At 48.1% G+C, this 20046-nt stretch overlaps 1 protein-coding gene across 9 annotated transcripts in view; it reads right to left on the bottom strand.

The window, feature by feature from the left end:
- Window positions 1-20046, bottom strand: part of FOXN3 (forkhead box N3) — a 220327-nt gene that overhangs the window by 126228 nt on the left and 74053 nt on the right. For 5 of the 9 annotated variants that reach the window (XM_049828613.1, XM_049828612.1, XM_049828610.1 and 2 more), the window contains exons 1-2: window positions 13066-13288; window positions 9663-10219 (exon numbers count right to left, since the gene is read on the bottom strand). In XM_049828613.1, the coding sequence (XP_049684570.1) occupies window positions 9663-10205 (543 nt within the window). In that variant the 5' untranslated portion in view covers window positions 10206-10219; window positions 13066-13288. Of the gene's footprint in view, window positions 1-9662; window positions 10220-11719; window positions 12003-13065; window positions 13289-15485; window positions 15948-20046 lie in introns of those variants that run through there. The other 4 variants (XM_049828606.1, XM_049828608.1, XM_049828609.1 and 1 more) reach the window with 3 other exon arrangements.

Below are 20046 nucleotides of genomic sequence, written 5' to 3' on the forward strand. Positions count from 1 at the left end.
TTGTGGAAGCCAGTTGAGTTGCCAGTAAGTATATAAATCTTGTCAGCATCTAGACTGTTATAAATGTGCTTATTCTCCAGAAAAGATAACCACAGTTTTATTGCCATTGCAGTAATCTGCACTAAATGACCAGACATGGCAGCAGCGATGAGCGTGGTGTGGGTGCAGTATCTCAACTACTGGGCATCTAAGCAGCTCCAGCCACTCCATCGGTAAGATCTGAAGGCAGACTAAGAGAAGCCCCAGGCCAGCCAGATCACTGAAGAGCCAGTGGGTGTCCCAGTAGCCATCCACAGGGCCACTGTCCAACAGCAACAACATTTCTGCTTCTTCAGAAGAGCCGCCTTTGCCTCCACAATTAAAGAAAGTGTACAGTACTACTTCTGTGCCTGAATTCTCCAAACACACACGGGAATTAAGTCAGAAAAACTAAGATACAAGACTAATATAAGCATTCAAGCAGATATACAGGATCCATTTTACCTTTAATGACATCAGAGCACAAGTGTCAAGGACAGGGACTCATAAGCACACCAGAATGGACTGCCTGTGTTTCTTTGCTGCTTGTCAATTAAGCACTGCCAGATAATCAATTTTGGCACTTCCTCTCTCCCCCTAGCCCACCTGTAATAATTTTGCAGCTCTGGAGCTGAGTGAGTACCCTGCTTTTGGCCAGCTCTGAGACACTGGAGCAGGTGGGGAATGGTTGTGGGAGGGACTGAAACTAACTGGGAACTAGATGGAATGACAGATGTTAGGAAGCAAAATTAGACAGTTTTTTCCTTGAGACCAAAACTTAAATACTGAATGATAACAAGCCCATTGCTACTACTGAAGAAAGCAAAATGTCATTGTTCTTAAACTACTTAATATCAAACTGACTTAAACCAGAAGTACCAGAAAACCAGCAAGATTCATACATGTCTCATTAAGGTAAACTTTCTTCCTAATCTTTCTTTACCTAGAAAACAGGAGACTTGACTTATACTGGTTCAAAATACCAGATTATCAATCAAAAGATGGAAGTAAATACTTAAGAGAGAAATTTTTACTAGCTTAAAAAATACTTACAAGCATGCAGCACAGTCTTGCCCTAGATGCTTAGTGAGCAAAACTTCACCAGAGGCAGCCATGTGGGTGGTTTTTTTTAAGCACATCTGCGTTCACAAGATTAACTGCATCACAACATATTGCTTTGTTATAGCTACATACCATGTTTGCACCACGACCTCATCTAGCAATGGTCTGCCCAGTCTTGAAATGACATAAGTCAATTACTTCTATACGCTAAGCCACCACTGACTAATGTATAAATACCAACAAACTAAATTAAAAATAGAGTCACACTGGGTCCCTTTTTCATAAGGATTCCAGCTTGTGTTACCCTGGACCACTCAGTTGTGTTAACTAGATTTACGATGAAGATACAGCAATTAGCTGAAAATAATGCAGAAGGAGCAGGTATGAGCAGCCTGGAGACTCCTTGTCAGACCCCACCAGGCCAGTCATCCAAATGACTTTGCCAGGAATGTGGAGCTGCCACAGGAATGAGCCACAGTTTCAGCTGCCTGGGTCAGCAAGTGGGACACAGCAACTGCCTGAAACCAGAGCAAGGAAAGGAAGCTTCTCCAGCAACTCAAAGGCTACTTCAGGCTGCCTGAAGAGTATTTTCAACTACTCAATTATTTTCAACTGCTCAATTACAATCAAGTCTTTTAAATGCTTTTTCATGAGGTCTTCATCCAGGAAGAGAAGCCATGCAGCACAATTTACTGTGCTCTTTAAGCCAACGTAAAACACTCCACTTCCCTTTCAGGAAAGGAAGGAAGAAGTCTAAGGGACATGTATTTTGTAATTAAAATGGATTATTTGATGATTTGCTGAAGAACTGAAGTGCGAGACAGAAAAGCGCATGCTTGGCCAGACCAGCAAGCCCAGTTCATCTCTGACATTCAGCCACAACCAGAGGTAGTTGCAGGTGCCATCGCCAGCCTGCTCCTCAGGGGCATGCTGTGCCTACTGCCATAGGAGTTTCACGGTGATCGCCCACGGGCCAGGACTCGTTAATGGACACGTAAAGCGCTCCTGTGTATATACGTACTCCAGCCCCATCATCAGCAAGGCCTCTTGTGCTGAAACCAGAGCATGGCCCCAGGGTCCATGCTCCATTTGCTGGCAGTGACAACAGCAGTTCCCTAGGTCTCCAAGAATTAGGAAGAAACCTAGGTGGTGATGGGGATGTAAAGATGGCTGTGCAGAAAAGCCTGACAATTGATTTTATGGACGCCCTTCCCTCTTCCATAATAGCTTTTCAGAGGATCCACAGCACAGCTCCACTCAGAGCCACCCCTACTGCCAGCATTAAGACTTTTGGGCAACAGAAAGAAACTTCTTGCGAAGCTGAGAAAACACACGTGTGTGTGCACACCCATCCTTGCACAGTTTTCTTAGGACCGTTTCACCCATGTCACATGGGCCCAATCCAGCACCAAGCACGTATCTGACTGAACATACAAGCAGCCCCAGTGATTTCTGCACAGCTTGTGCTTTCGAGGGTAAGAGTATCCTCCGCTCTTCCCCTTCCCTGTCTTCTCCTACTGCCACCAGGTCAGCTCTGAGCTGGCTGAAAGCCGTGGGCACGGTTTCATGCCAGATTAAACATTGCTGAGCCCACGGCCTGTGCTGACACGGGTGCTCGTCTGACCACAGTGACCATGAGCTAAGCAGGGAGCTGAAAATGAATCCAACTAAATTCGCCCACTGAAAAATAACCCAAACGAAAATAAACACAAATAGTTTTCAGTCTGCTTACTGCGTGGTGACACACGTGCCAGTATGAGCTCAAGAGGGGAGGCAATACAGCCCCAGATCAGTTCAATCCCCCAGCAAAGGGAACAGGTGGTGGCCAGGTTGGGCAGGGACCATGCCTGATGGTGGCAGTCCAGATTCTGATCACTTTAAATCAGCTGTATAACACCACAGAGAGCCACTAACGCAGGCCACTTGAACAACAAGTAACACAGTCCTGCTCCTAGGGGAAAACCAAAAGAAATGTCTCCAGCAGAAGCAAGCCTCCCACTGTATTTAAACTTCTTTTCTCATTTCACCCTATTCTTTACCTTGTGGTAGGGACCACATCCATTATCCCACCAAGCACTCATGCACTGACTTTCCTTGCAGCTGCCAGCCTCTTACCAGACCTCTCTTCCATCAGGAAGGGCTTGCCTCCTTAGCAAGCCCAAACAGAGGTATTCCCCAACATCCCCATCATCTCTACTCCCTCCATCATGCTGGCACAACTGTTTGTTGGACTGTGCTATGACCCAAATCAGGGAATTAAGCTGAGAATCAACTCAAGAATTAAAAAAAAGAGGGAAGATAAGAATCCAGCCAGATCAGATCTCTGACAAGATCCCTGGTTTGTCACAGAAATGCAAAAGTTCATCCGCCAGGAACGTGTTGGATCAAACAGCCAGGAGCAAAGGAGGTGCGACCAGGGCTGAAAAACAGGACTCATCAACCCCACCACAGCCCAAGCCCAACAGGTAAAGAGTGTCTCGCTCCTGCTTTCCTGTCTGGGCTCTTTCAGTACTTCTTAACACACTTCATATCATCTTTGCTGTGGGTTACGAGCACAGACGTGGCCAGTTTCTCCAGTTTATTTAACCTAAATAGCCAATACCCTCTGGTAGGTCAATAGCCTGTCAATGTGCAACTAACACCCCAGTTACCCAGCAGGGCACCTGCCCACGGGCTATCTTAACCAAGAGCAAGATAACATAGGTACCTTAGATATAAGGTCCAGAGGAGTCTCTTCATCACTACTTGAAAAAGAACTCATTATGCTTTGCACAGCTCTAAACCAGTGTCATGGTTTAACCCCAGCCAGCGATTAAGCACCACACAGCCGCTCGCTCACTCACTCATACTCCCTGCCCCCACAGTGGGATGGGGAGGAGAATCGGAAAAAAAAAAAGTAAAACTCGTGGGTTGAGATAAGAACAGTTTAGTAATTGAAATAAAATAAAATATAATAATAATAATAATTGTAATGAAAAGGAAGATAAAAAGAGAGGGAAATAAAACCCAGGAAGAAAAACAAGTGATGCATGATGCAATTGCTCGCCACTTGGTGACCGATGCCCAGCCAGTTCCCTGAGCAGTGATCCGCCCCTCCCAGCCAACTCCCCCCAGTTTATATCCTGAGCATGATGTCCTACGGTATGGAATATCCCTTTGGCTCGTTCGGGTCAGCTGTCCTGGCTGTGCTCCCTCCCAGCTTCTTGTGCACCTGGCAGAGCATGGGAAACTGAAAAGTCCTTGACTTAGGACAAGCACTACTTAGCAACAACTAAAACATCAGTGTGTTACCAACATTATTCTCATACTAAATCCAAAACACAGCACTGTACCAGCTACTAGGAAGAAAATTAACTCTGTCCCAGCTGAAACCAGGACAACCAGTTAATACAGGCAGACTCCACTGCAAAGAGTAAGCTCTGATGTAAAGTCAACCAGCTGGAAGCTAGTGAAATGGAAACGTGTGATTTCCATGCACAGCTTTAGAAAATCTGTTATTAAATATTCTGTATAATTTCTTGGGTTTGCACTTCAAAAACAAAATTGAAAGGGTTCAAGAAAAGCTCTCCATAAATCGTCTGCTATCTGGAAACCCCACATTACAATACGGTTCTAGAGACTTTTATGACTATCTAGAATGAGATGACCCTCATTTCTCTAAATAGCAATATGAGGTGAAAATTTCTGATAGTAGAGAGCTTTTTAGTATGACAGACTGGGGTATAAGAAAATGGATTTCAAGTTACACTAGACAAATTCCATCTTAAAAAACACATCTCCTTTTAACAATTTGGGAAATTAACAGGTGGACCAGCTTATTTAGGACATTATTTTATTAATGGAGTCAACATCATCTGAAGTCTTTAACATGAATCTGAGGGGTTGTTTTGTTTTGGTTGGTTTGTTTGGTTTTTACACTTTAGACTTTAGGTCTACCAGATGTTATAAATGCAGTGAAATTCTGATGCTTGTGTTATTTGGGTCAGTCTAGGTGATAACAGTATTAAAAAGGGAGGAGACCATTCCTATTCCCAGAGTGCCACTGTGCTTTCATAGGAGATATCCTCAAATAATAACGTTAAAAAAGGGAGGACGGGGTCCCTGGTCCCTTGCCTTTGTGTATATGCAGATTGGATTAGGGGATTCTAAGGAAGAACAAGTAGGCTCCTTTTCCTCTCACTCGAGCTAGGGCTTACATTTCTGCAGAGTGCTACCTGTCAAAAGCCCAGACATTACCACATCAGAGGAAAGATGTTGGCAAGAGGGACTCCTGAAAAGTCTCCTGTCACCAACGTGTCCCCCACGGCTCTCATCTGGTGCCCTAGCAGAGTGCTTACGAGAGGCAGGCAGTGCATTAGATGAGGACAAGTTGGTCATTGGCTCTCACAGAGCCTAAGGACCACTCGGGAGTCCTCAGATCTCAGAGCCTGCTCCAGATGGAGGAGGAGCCTGGCTGGATCTCCATGACCCAGTTATGGACCACATACTTCTAAGAATAACTTCCACATCAAGCAAGGAGAATTTTCTTCTCCCGTCGCCATAAACATATCCTTTACCCTCATTACATTTTTATTAAGACATCCCTCAGCATGAGTGCCAAACAAACCTTTAAGAGATGTGAATTTCTTCAGCATGCACACAGCCAGGAGCATGTGTGCATTTCCCTATCTCAGACAACGCAGGGCAGACACAAAGAGGAACCCTCTTGATAGGATGGATGCACGAAGAAGCACAAACCGGGGAAAAGATGGCAGAATAGCAGAAAGGAGTATGGGATGACAGCCCCAGCTTCTCTAACCGTGGGCTGTCCACAGAGACAAAAAAATTGCAGAGAAGCCAACGAGGTCAAACATCCTTTCCCCTCATCCACTCATTTGACAATAATCATCGAGAAAGTTTGCATTCATAAAAGGCACGGACATATCACATGCCCTGAAAATACAATCCTACCAGCCCTTGTTCAAAGCAGGAATCCCTACACAAATAAAACAAATCTTCAAGGGGGGGGAAAACAGGGCTTATAACAAAATTTTTCAACAGACCGTTAGCTAGAGCAGCACTAGTGGGCGCAGCTATAATTACAGCAAACCTACATAATGCGTCTGAACTAGCTTAGCCCTTTCCCTGCAAGCAGAGAAGCTGCCACATCAGTAACTCCGTTGCTAGGGCAACTGCTTACTTTCCATATCAACTGCAAACTCGTTGCTATGGAGACACATATACAAGAAAAATTCCTCTCTATAGCCAAGGACCAGATGGTAGGGAAGTCAGGGAAGTCATGGGCTAACGGGCTGTACTAAATGGGACACACACTAGAGGACATTTAGATCTGTATGTTCACAATAGGATTAATCTGAATGACTGAACTCACAGGTCCGGCAGTATAAACAAAGCCAGGGAACTCCTCATCTACTCCCCATCATGTGATACTTCACACTCTGGCCAACTATTATTAAACTGCTGAGCTCAATGCAAAGAGGTTTGTACAATCAAGGGCTCAGCATTTTCCCTTCTTCGGCCTGGCTCTTTGCCTTGATCCAGGAGATCAGCCTCATCGCAAAGTTACATGAATAGTCACTGTCGGCTTGCCAGGTAAGCCCGATAGCACTGCAGCTGAAGTGGAATAGCAGCAACGCATAAATAAATCCAAGCAGAAAAATGTCTTTTCCTGGCGTTCCACACCAGACCTAAAAGCACCGGGACAGGGGAAGACAAAAACTGAAGTGATGAAGCCTGTAAGTATTTTTTTTCCCCCATTATACAAGGATCTCACATCAGGAAATGCAAGCATTCACAGAGAGGCAGAAAAAGCTGCATACTACTAAATACATATTTTAGCTCCATGAATACAAATTAGTGGCACCCAAGATTGAGAAAACTACTATGCAGAGGGAATTCAAAAAAAGAATTAAGTGTCCAGCAGAACTTTTTTTAAAAAAATCATTACTGAAAGGCTACACAAACAAACACTGGAAAGCACAACTATGAGAGGAAAAGCTTCTAGCTTTTCACAATGTGTCAACGCACACCAACCGGCAAATGCCTGCAATTCCCAGCACTGATTAACTCCTTCCTCCCCATACTGTAAATGTTTCAGAGCCTATCTTGTTAGCATTTTATAACATGCCACTTGTGAAATGCTTTTTTTTCCCCACAAAAAATCAGTGAGACAAGCAGACTCCAAACCTGCAATTTGCAGAATCTGGCTGGAAAGAGGAAGGAGTGGCATGAAATGATTCCTTACCAAGGAGATACCCCTTTCCCCTGCCTCAAGCCTCAGCCCAAAACCAGAGAACCCTTCAGATGGACACCTTCCTTCTGAACAGCCGAGATGATTGCTGCAAGGTAGTCAAATCAACACCGAGTGTGTGTGTGCGTGTGCACACACAAAGGTATTTTCAAAGCCAGCAGTTGACGTTTACAGCTTTCCAAGTCCACAATTAGCTGTCAAGCACCTGATTCAGCAACTCTGACCGAGCGCTAATTCTGCGCTCGGGACTCTGTCTGCCACGTCCCTTGGCCAGGACACGAGAAAAAGCCCAGCAGGTGATTTAAATGACCTGCCTTGCTGCATTTTACATTTGAGATTCTCATCTCATTCACCTTAATGCTGGCAACCTGCAGTTATTAGCATCTCCAGGAGATAGAAGAAATTATTTCTCGTAATCTGGGATTTTCCAGGAATGAATAAAAAGCCTCGTCGTTATTCATACAGGCAAGGCCTCCCACCACACCTTGTTGTCTAGCTATGTAACCATGGCTTTAATCATAAATTCGAGACGCAGGTGACTAGTCATGCATTGTGCTCTGCCACTTCCCTGTGGAGAAGCAGTGCGTCGTGGTATTGTTCATATGGGCTCAGCGGACTGCTGGATATTTGACAGATAGACATGAAGACAAGTTCCTCATAGGAAGGAAGCTATAATCTAAATAGTCAACTTGTAAACAGAGGAAGAAGAATAGAACAAAACACAAATGGCAATGTTAAACACATGCCTTGCGTGTTACAATATTTTGTGGTTTTTTAAAAGTATTGTGTGAAGGTTTCCTATGGTCCGGGACAGGATCATAAAAGTCTGGTGCGGCATTTGTTATTATAGTCTCACTTCCAAACAAGAATTTAAGACTCCAGTTTACACAAAATAAGATCCAGTTCAGGAACAGGTTTTTTAATCTCATGCATAATCTTTCACAGCAACTAGTTTATAAAAATACCAACATACAGTGTGTGATCAGCAACATGTGGACAGCAGATTCTAGGGAGTAACATTTAAGATAAAGAAGAAAAAAACAAAGATAAAAGTGTCCATCGTCTAAAAAAGGAAAGCTCCAGAGAAAAGAAAGTTAAGTAATCTAAAATGAGAAGTTGCTAGTTTATGGTAAGGTATGACTCTTCCTCTAGAGTTACTTGAGCTCTTATTGCACAGCATTTAAAGTTAAATTGCACACAAAATAGGGAGAACAGCACCACCAACAGAAGTCTAGTTTCAAGGTAACCAGTTACAAGACAATCACGGCATTTACTTCACTGAAATACAAAAGTTGAGTGCATCTATTGTTTCTGCCAGGAGAAAGTGTCCTCTTTCTGATCTTCAGCCAATTTTAGAGACAGACGGTCAGTGATGCGATTTTACCCACTACTTATTTCACTAACCTGTGAGAAGGCCTGTGAAATTAATCTGCAAGCTGATATTTTTATCAGTATACTTGTACTTTGCCAAAGATTCATCCAGACCACTGCTTCTTGAGACGGTCCCCTTCGGAAACTGATACCTGCTCCCAGGCAGATTGACAAGGTAGAAGGCTATGCAAAGGACTGCCTCCACCACTCGGCTCGGCTCGCTTCCCCATTCCCTCACACACAGCCCCTTCCTGCAGACACCGCTGAGGATTCAGCAATGAAACCAGGCAACAACAACAGAGATCTGAAAGCAAAAATGTGTTCCCTGGGCTTCTGCCACACCGGTCACAGAAGCTGCATGAGCCCAGGGAGAGAACAACTAAAATTTTACTGAATGGGAACTTTCACCTTTGATGCCAGACCTATCTCCTTTCTTTGAAGAATTACTTTAAAACCTGCTCGAATTGGAATGAAGCTTCATCACCAAAATTCAGAACTACTTCTGTTTAAGAGAAAGAACAGTTTTTTCAGATTACAACACAGACAGGGAAAAAGCGATGGGCTCTTACATAAGGCATACCCTTTCACTATACATTTGTATAAGCCAAGAACAGCAAGCAGCCTATTTATAACATGATTACATTCATCTAGTATAGCTGGAAACCATTACCACAGCATGATAACTAAAAACAATATTTAACCACTATGCATGAAGACACCAGCTGGGGGGAAAAGAAAAAACACACACACACACACCAAGTATTTTCTTACAGATGTCTAGACAATGACTTTAATAAAATCAGAATGAGCCACGCTAAAGAAATGTTGGCTCTGTGAATTTAATGAGCTATATTACCAGGGACAGCATTGCATATCCTGCGTTTCACTGCTATGGACACATTCTGGGATTAGCAGGTGAATATTTTCAGAGCCAGACAGGTTTCCATAGTTCCAGACTTACCTGACTTCTGTCTTTGTCCACTTTCTTAAAACACTTATTCAAGGATAGATTATGTCTCACAGAATTTTTCCATCCAGTGGGTGCATTTGCAAAATACGGAAAGTGTTCCAAGATCCAGTTGTATATATCCTTTACGGGCAGTCTTTTGGTTGGCGAGTCCTCAATGGCCATAAATATGAGGCAGCTAAAGGAATAAGGAGGTTTGCAGTTGGGGTTCTGCTTGGCATCATAGGGCATGTCAGAGTGGGCAGGAGACGGCGGCGTGTCATCACCGATGTCCTGAACAGGGCTAACGCTCCTTAACACTGAGTCCCCAAAGCTTTTCAGCAAGTTCTTGCTCTCGTGTAACCAGTTCAAATTAGTTAGTTCTTCATCTTCCATGGCCCCTTTATCTAATCTGATGGCAGGCAAAGAGAAATCTAGGTCCTCGTCATCATGAAGCGCCTTTGATAAATCGCTATCTTGGTAACGTTGGCTCAATCCGCTGGGAACACTAATTCCTGAGCCCTCTGGCTTCTTACTGGGAGGCATGACTGGACCCATTTAGACAGCAACTCCTGGGAGAGCAAATCCAGAGGAAGGGGAGAAAGAAACAGAGAGAAAAGTTAGCTCATAAAAAGATACCGCGTAACATTTTGACAGCTTTTCCCTAACCGGTCAGTCGGCCTTTTGCCATCTGTATTAAAAATGACAGACTCGCATAAACACTCATCTGCAACTGTTGAGTAAAATAATCTAAAGTCAGGGCAAGGGAAGAAATTTCAGTCGATGGAACAAGACAATAATCCCGATACACTTCAGTTCTGCATGTACATGAAGCCCCACACAGGAAAACGTAAAGACATGTTCCTTTAATGACAAATATGTGTATCAAATCATTGAATACTCTGATTGTATCACTTAAATAACCATGTGAACTAAAAATAAAAAAATTAAAAAAAAAATAATGATAGAGGGGCTTAAGGCCAGTTGCTTCAGATTAAGTTCAGCTGTTTCACTTTTGAGGATGACACAACAGCACCGTGATTAAAGCCACTCTGGCTAAAGGCTGAGGCAGACAAGCATCCAATCTGACTACAGTCGCAGTTGCAACAAAACTCAGAAATGACAGCAGAACTTCAAAACTAGTAAGGGCGGGGAAAAAGGAAGAGGGAAAGCAACCACAGTAGTTCTGGGACCAGGGACAAGACATGGGAGAACAAGCGACAGAGGACTAGAGCACTTTAAAAACATATATAAACAGAGAAGACTAACAGAAGCTGAACTGTACTTCAAACACAATAGAAAACAGACTCAGAAAGACTACTGTGATGCTCAACAGTGGCCCAGGAAAGGTGGGACAAGCTGCCGAGGTTACCGCAGCAGCAGGCCCCGGGCAAACACCTGTGAGTGGTAATGTTCAGGAGGACCCGAGCCCTTCAGAAGCTGGCTGAGGTCAGGCACCTGACCAACCTAACAGCAGCAGACAGGAGCGCAACAATTCTACTTCAGAAGCAGGAGACAGGCTCCCTTAGCTTCTCTGTACAGTAAAACTGCCAGGATTTAGGTCTGGAGATGTGAACAGAACAAAGTAAAAATTGGAAAGAGTTAATAATGTATTTAAAAACAACGAAACTTCCTGCACAAGTGCTGAAGGAGAGCAAGATGATTCCCTGTATCTAAAATGTATCCTCAGCAGTTCCCTGAAGTCATGCTGTCACACGGTCAATACCGTAAACGAAGGGTAAAAAAAACTACAGGTAACATCAGGATGAACCACCCACCTACAGAAAAAAAAAAAAGAGCAAGATAGCCATTCAGGGAAAGAGAAGCGATGGACTTCATTTCAGCTGTTACAAAAGGGCAAAAATGAAAAAGGAAAGTTCTTTGGGTCTTCCTATAAACACTTTACACCAAAGCAGCCATTACCAAGAGAGAAACATACAGAACTTTCATGCAGAGAAGCCCCTTAGTACACACCGTCACCCAACAAGCTCAGTGAACATGTGTAGTTTTACAAGTATCTGGAAGAGGAAAAAATACCGAGGCAGATATAAACACCGGGAGGCCAAACTTACATAGGTCCCACTTCCTAGCTTTCAAAACAGCGTCCCGCACAGCCAGAAGGTAAACACGAGTATCGCCGGCGTCCAGGGGCACCGGCATCGCCTACCTACGCCGCACACTCAACTTTGACTCCAAATGGAAGTTACATCCCATGAGCTTCTAAACAGGAAAATTATGATGGCTGACAGTAAAGTAATTTAATTGCACTGTTGCTATGACAACATGCTGCTCTCTTTCTGTTTAATTTGCTTATTTGCCAGTATCCTCCCAAAGGGCCGTATCACACCATATCCCCCCCCCCCCCTTCTTTCTTTTTTCCTCTCTCCAGGCAGCGGTCCCGGGGGTGACCGTGACCGGGCGGCCGCGGCCCCGCGGAGCCCCCTCCGCAGGGAGGCCCGGCGGAGCCCGGCCGGACAGCCTTGCCAGCGGGGCCGCCGCGAGCGAGGGGGGGGGGGGGGGGGGGGGGGGTGCCCGGGACCGCCCGCCCCGACGGCCGGGCCCGGCCGTGGCTGCGCCCGTGGGGGATGTGTGTGTGTGTGGTGGGGGGGGTGTGGGTGGGTGGGTTAACGAGGCCCGCGGCGGCTGCCGCGGCGCCCCGCCGCCAGACAAAGGAGCGCCGGTCACATGAGAGCCCGCAGTTGGGCGAACATTTTTAATCCGCTGCCAGTTGCGGGTGCTCCACCACGCATCTACGCGGCCGCTCGCCTGAGGGGGCCTCCGCGGCCCGGCGGCGGAGGGGGGTGAGGGAACGACCCCGGGCGGGGGGGGGGTGCGCCGGGGCGGCCCCCCCGCGCAGCGCTCCCACCGTACTTGTCGCACGGGGGGGGGGGGGGGGGGAAGGCGGGGGGCGAGCGCCCATTGGCCGCCGCGGCAGCCAATCAATGGCGTTGCTAGGAGACTGGGACTGCTCCGGCTGGGCGGGCGAGGGAGGGCGGCCGGCGGCGCGCATACCTCCAATGCCGGCCAGATGTCACCGGCCCTCGCCGGCCGCGCCGCGCCGCGCCGGGAAGGCAACTTCTCCCCGCGCCCGCCCCGCCGCTCGCGGCCCGCCGGGCGGCGCCTCCTCCAGCCTCTGTTTGGTACGCGCGTATGTGTGCGTGAGCGTGTCCCGAAGTCCTTGCCCCAGCAGTTCCCGGAAGCCCCCGGCGGGACGGGACCACCTCGGGCCGGAGGCGGCCCCGCGGCTCGGCCCCGCGGCGCGGGCGGCCGAGCTCGGCGGGGACGCGGCGGCGCGCACGCCACGGCCGCGCGCCAACTCCTGGCCAAGTTGTGGCGCGGGGCCGGGCCGGGGCGAGCCGAGCCGAGGCGGGCCCGCCGGCGCCTTGCGCAATCACCGCGAACGACGACAACAACTTACCTGGCGGGGAGGGAGGGAGGGAGGGAGGAAGGGAAGGAGGGGGGGGGGGGGGGCGGCGGCGGTTTCACCGCGGTCCCTTCATGGCTGTGGCGCAAACTTTCATCTGACGGAGCCGGGCATCGCGCGCCCCCCGCCTCAGCCCGAGCCCCGAGGGTGCCGCGGGGGTCCCGGCGCAGGGGGCACCGCCGCCAGCATGGGGCCCGGCCGCCGCCCGCCCCCCCGCCCGCCCCGCGCTCCCGACGGGCAGCGGTCCGCCTCGGTGCGAGCCGAAGAGCGAGAAATTGTTTCCACTGCAAACAAAAAAGGCGACACATGACCAGGGAGGGAGGGGAGAGAGGGAAAACGTGGGCTGGGCCAGCCGAGACGGGAGAAGCCGCGGAAGGGAGGGCCGCCGGCGGTGGGGGAGGGCGGCGGCGCGGGCGGCGCGCCTCACGGCAGGCCGCGGGGACGGACCCCGGCCCGCCGCCACCCCCCAGGGGCGCCCGCCGCCGTCCGCCCCCGCCGCCGGGAGGCGGTCCCTCCCGCGGCGGCCCCCGCCCGCCGGCGTGGCGGCGGGGTCGCCTCCGAGGCGGGCGGGCGGGCGCGGCGGGCCTCGCGGCGTCGGGGTCGCGCCGGGCCGGCGGCGTCTGCCTGGGGCGGGCGGGTCTTCGAGGTCGGGAGGAAGGCGGGAAGCGCCCGGGGACGAGTCTGCGGTGCGGAGAGAACGGACAGCGCTGCCGGCCCGCACCGGCGGCGGCGCTCCCACTTGTACGAGTCTCTGCCCCCGCCCGTGGCCTGGCGGCCGCTGGCCGCGGGAGGCCCGGCCAGAGCGACCGGCCGCGGCTCAACTGCCATCAGCTGCGCGGTGGCCGCTGAAGGCACCGCCAAGCCCCGGAGGTCCGAAGACCGAGACGCCGGAGCCTCGTTTCTCCCTCCCCGGGGCCTCGAGAGCAGCAGGGGAGACATCATCCTTTGCCGCCAAAACGGCGGGCTCCGTCCTGCGCATCTCCCGGCGGGCAGTTAACTCCTGCCCACGAGGGGCAAAACCCGCAGGGCCACCGGGGACCCATGACTCGAGCCTCCGGTGCGAGGGGAGCCCGGCAGGCAGCTTCAAGCACGTCCGTCCCGAGCCAGGTCCTGCAGAGGCGGCAGGGCAGGGGCGGAGGGCAGGCCTGCGGGCGGCAACCAGCGCTGGTAGCGCAAGGGTCTCTGCTGCTGCGGCAGCGCGTCCTGAAACCACGGCCGCCGCGGAGGGTCTGTCTTCGCCTTGTGCGGGGGGGAACCACGCTGCAGAAGTCTGCAATAACTGCCGAGGAAAAAAACCCACTTTATTTCTTTAGCCTGAGGAAATGTGCTTTAAAGTAAGGCCCGATTCCGTTGGGAAGAACGGTGCATCTTCTCCTCTGCTACCGCACCTTGACATAACCAGTATTAACCCCAGTAAAAAACAACAACTTACCGTCGGTTAACTGAATTGGAGGGAACCAACCCGAGTTAAAAATTTAAAAAAAGTTGCCCGGTCTCGACAGCACTAGTTAAACGTACGGTCTCCCACATGCAACGTGCTTGACCTCAAGCAGCTTCAGCGATTCACAGCACAGAATTAAGGTATGGCTGGCCACCCGCAAAACAAGGACACGAAATTGTTCCGTAGCCGATCCACAAAAATCAAGGATTTTCCACTCTGGGCAAACGAGGCTTGCAGATTTAGCATACTTCAAAATTAATTTTCGTTTCAGTATTAGAGTAGGTCTTACTGCAGAAAGGTATGAACAACATAGTATGAGTTAGAAATACAGGTATATTGGTAGATCCTTTCCAGTGCAGCCCTGGACACAGAAGTTATCCCTAAGCCAAGAAGAAAAGCATTTTAGCCATTTTATTCAGAAAAGTTAGGACAGCTGTCTCGAGACCTTGCAGGAATACTGTGCTGGCCCACGCAGTCGATATTATCCTGCTTAACCAGGATCACCACTGTATCCTCCTGCATGTCTGTGTCCGTACTTAGTCATTTCCCAAGGCAGGGGTTACCTCTCTTAATCTCTCTGACACTTGCAAAATTCACATTTTTAGACAAGAGCGGCAACTACCTCATTCTCAAAGCGCAGGGCTGAAAAGGGTTTCCTTGATTCTCTTGAACTAGAAATTCCTGTCATAACTCGCTAAGACCTTTTGCTGATAGCTTTCCCTCTCCTACCCAGTGAACTGCTATTTCACATTCTTGCATATTTTCAAGAAGACAGGCCAGCAGCTAGATTGAAGAATGGGAAGAATACCTACCAGGCAGCAGACTATCATTGTTACCCACCAGCAACCCTGCCCTGTGACTCCACCAGCCCTAGTGCTCCAGCAGTCAGCAGACCATTAGTTTACACAGTTCTTATCTCATGGCCCTTTGGTTTCAAACCCAAACTAAATTACCAAATCGTAACTCCACCCACCTGAATTTACTCCAAATGCTTCAGATGTTTTTCTGAGTGAATCAACACTTCTCTTTATCAGCAAGCAAGGAGATTTATCACATTTATCATCACCTGTAAAAGTCAAGTGTCTTAGAACAGACTACCAAGAAGAATTCAGCTAATGAGAAGTATTTCTGAAGTGAGAAGGGGGAAGCCTCCTGAGATGCAGAGTAGCATGCAAAGAATACTACACCTTGAATACGTTATGTATGCGTCCTATTCAGGTACACGGCTCAGTTCTGTTCAGAGTTAGTGCCAAATTCCCCATCGACATGGGTGGAATAAGATCAGTTCCAGAGTTTTATACCTTTTCCGTGGTGGGTAGGAGTTTCCCCAGAGCACACACTAAAGATTACAGTGAAGGACCGCTGCGAGACATTTGCCGTGTAGACAGAAAAGCCAGCGTGATCGAGCGCAGGGGCCAGCAGCGGGTGACACAGAAGCCTAGGAGAGCAGGGGGACAGACTGCACACCAGGTCGGCGGGCTGGCGCGGGGCTCCCGGCTGAGGCACCCCGCGTGGGGCAGCGGTGCGGGGCAGGCTCTCGCTGGCTCCCACTCCCCCCTGCGCTCAGCAGCAACCAGAGCTGCTGGCTTGCAGAGCCGTGAAACACCAGCAGTGAGGTAAACACCGATATCTTGCCTCTTGGGAAGACTGTCCCCCAGCTGCTTCTGGCTCTTTGCTGGAATACTTAATACAACTTATTTAAGAAAGGAGAATGCTGTCTGACACGGCACCGCTGAAAGATCATTAACTGCTGGCTTAGAGAATACAGCAGCAGCAGAACATCTGACGTATGACCATCAAGTAGCTCACTGTAATCTTAGGCAAGCCACCAAATTTATTAGGGTGTCAATTTCCCCGTTTCTAAGACAGGAATAATACTAACTCATTTAGCAGAAGATTTGCGACACTGACAGATGAAAACTGTTTGCACATCAAGAGCGAAGTATCTGCCGTCCCGAAGGCCGATTAGAAGTACCAACAGTGCAGAGCTGCACTTTAGCCTTGTGGGCTAATATACAACACTCTAATCTTTCCACTCAGATTTCAGAATACCAACTGCAGATGTTGCAGCATCTTATTTAATGAGGATTTCCAGCCATAGCCCTATACTCCTTTATCTCTTATCCTCCTCTAGATTGGAATCCCTGATAACCTCCCACAAGCCATCGAGCACATGAGCACAGCAAGGGTCATGGGCTCTTTATCAACCCTCCAAAGCTCATCTTCCCCCCTCCATTTCCATCTCTGCTGGGAACATCTTCCTTTGCTAGTATTATGACCATGCCACATGACCTTGCTAAATATTTCTACTTTCTGCCCTCTGACCTCACCAGTCTCACCATTCAAGAGACCTGCACTTTTTATCCCCACCTTTAAGCCCCCATTCCTAACCTGATCTCCAATTATAATGTCTTCATTGACTGGCATCCTTGTAATGTTTATTCTCTCTACATCAGAGTCAGATTTCTTCCCCGAGGTCTGTTGCAAGTTTGCCAACTAAGCTTGCTCATTAGGATTTATAATTTGACATGCAGCTATACCCAAAACCCTCCCAATTCTGAAAGGGTCCTGATGTGCAGGGTACCTTTCAAAGATGGAAGTGGACAGGGTTGCTGCCCCCTGTGATCAGCAATCAGACCCTCATAGTGGGACACGTCAGGCCACGTCAGGCTCTCACACGGTACCCTGGCCATCTCGTTTTGTTCCCATTCTTCCCCCATGCAGAATGACTGGCGTCCCCCATCACTTTTGCCATTTCAAAACTTCTATTTTCTCTGAGGTAATGGATGTAACCTTGTGCAGAGCAGAAGCACGATGAACACCTTCAGGCACTATTGAAAACTAAATTGTGAATACAATACATGTTTCCTCGTTTCCTCTTTCACAACTCCTGTTCCCAGCGTTCTTCTCCAGTCCCTCATACAGAACCTGCAGCATCAACACTTTTTATTTTTAACCACACCAGACCAGCCTGGTTTTGTTGTTTGCTCTATGCCCACTTTTGGGGCAGAGAAACAGCCATATCTGAATTCCCACCCAAACAGACAGAGTCTCTGCCTCGTACAGAGGTAACACACCTAACCCAGATGACAAACAGTGCCTCGCTCCCGTGAAAAAGAGCAGCTCTTGCCTCGCAGCTGCTCCGAGCGCAGTCCGTACCCTGCCTTCCTGCCCCATGTCTTCTACAAGCACGTACTCCCCCTTTCTTCTCCTACCCCAAGCACTAGAAAGATACAACCTGTACACACAATGAAGGCCCAGCTTACTCCAGCTTACTGATAGGAGATCTATCTTTTGCTTACTCACTTGAGACCATGGAATCAGATTTACAAAGCATTTTCCCAGCCTTTCATTTAATTATTCTTCAAGTTCTCATTTACCCCAGCTGGCGAAACCCAACAGAAACAGAACTGAGTCAGTGAGAAAAGGAGCACCGATATGAAGCTTTGTCAGAAGTGCAAGCAAACAAAAGTATCTACAGCATTTCTGTTTCACAGGCTAAAATATAAAGCATTCCTTACAATAAAATCCAGCGTTTTTATGAAGTAGTACCTTTATGAAATAACGTAGACACATTTATGATGTTATTGTAGGAACACTTTGTTGTGGTTTAACCCCAGCCGGCAGCTAAGTACCACGCAGCTGCTCGCTCAGACCCCCCCACCCAGTGGGATGGGGGAAAGAATCAGAAAAAAAGTAAAACTTGTGGGTTGAGATAAAGACAGGTTAATAGGACAGACAGGAAGAAAATAATAATGCTAATAATAATAATAAAATGACAATAATAATAATACAAGAATTGGAATATACAAAACAAGTGATGCACAATGCAATTGCTCACCACTCACCAAACGACGCCCAGTCAGTCCCAGAGCAGTGATCTGCACCCCCTGGCCAACTCCCCCCAGTTTATATACTAGACATGACGTCACACGGCATGGAATACTCCTTTGGCCCGTTTGGGTCAGCTGCCCTGTCTGTGTCCCCTCCCAACTTCTTGTGCCCCTCCAGCCTTCTCGCTGGCTGGGCATGAGAAGCTGAAAAATCCTTGACTTAGTCTAAACATTACTTAGCAACAACTGAAAACATCAGTCTGTTATCAACATTCTTCTCATACTGAATCCAAGACATAACACTACACCAGCTACTAGGAAGAAAATTAACTCTATCCCAGCTGAAACCAGGACAGAAGCAAAAGCAAAATATTGCTGGGATAAACGTATCTTTACTGGAGTCTTCTGCTATAATGGCTATATTGGTCTGAAATCACACCTAACCTAACACAGCTGGAACATTAATTGCAATACAAGCCAGTATTTCTGTTACTGTTGCAGTGTTTGAAGAGGCTGAAAAAAGAAAAGAACTGTTTTCTGAGGTTTGGTGCCTGGACTCTGCTATCTGCTGTACAGGTGTAATGCTGCAAAATGTGGCCTGGAGTTATCTCAACATTAGTATTCACCATTTGGCAGCTGAAGTCAAACTTACAAGTAATCAGCAGAACCAGAAATCAACTGGATTTTTGTTCTTAAAAGCGAAGTGGAGGAAAAACAGCAGCCAACACTGCACAGAAGTAAAGATCAGAAGTTTGGGGGAAAACTGTAACAGAGAACCAAGTTCTTTTATAAAAGTTCCCAAACAGTATTGCCAAATTTAATTTCTAAAACTAAGACAAAATTCTTTCTGGACAACATCTGAAGTCCTGCCTCAGCTTTCCTTAATACAAGCTGTTCATTTCATCAAAGACTTCAGGAGTTTGTCCTTTATTTTTGCATCTATGCATGCAAAATTAAGTTGCAACAGGACCTCACAGGTAGTGAAGTTTGTGTTCACATCTCGTTCAACTGAGGATCTCGCGACCTGACACTAAACACAATTTGCTATCACTAGAGCTGTGAGCTAGTAGGCGATTATTCTCCTCTGACCGTTTGTTTGCGCCAGGTGGATTTCCTAGCCATGATTGTACCGAGTCCCAGCTTGATTTCCAGCTCTTTGTAGCACAGGATATTCCAGGGTGCTTTCCTCTACTTAGCACTCGGCACTACTCTTCCTGCACATTTCTTGAACACTGTTCCCGGAGGAAATCCTGTGAGATGTGGGTCTAGATTCCCAGACTGCGGCAACGCAGAGGCAGCTACAAGAGCCTGTATGAGGTGATGCAGTGACAAAGCACAAGCAAAACTGACCTACAGTTGTGTCTGCGAAGGGATGCTGAGAGGATGCAGGTTTGGGGAAACAACCAAAATGTCATAAAATGATTAAGCAGACTTTTATCCTTGGTGTTTTCAGTACTACATACCAGCCTACCAAACGCATCAGGGAGCAAGGAATGGAAAGCAATGAAAAAGTGCAGTGGGAGGACTAAAAAGAGTCAGCATCTGCAGAAAGCTTCTGCGCTGTCCTGTGCTCCCCTCCACAGCCACAGGTGGGGCAGGCTCCATGGCTGAACCTGAGAGCAGCTGCCAGGCAGAGCAGGTAAGCGAGATTTGGGAAAGAAGGAGGGAAGCTGTCACAGAAAAAAAGCACAACTAAATTAC

Source organism: Accipiter gentilis, chromosome 25 (genome assembly GCF_929443795.1).
Source record: "Accipiter gentilis chromosome 25, bAccGen1.1, whole genome shotgun sequence".
NCBI lineage: Eukaryota > Metazoa > Chordata > Aves > Accipitriformes > Accipitridae > Astur > Astur gentilis.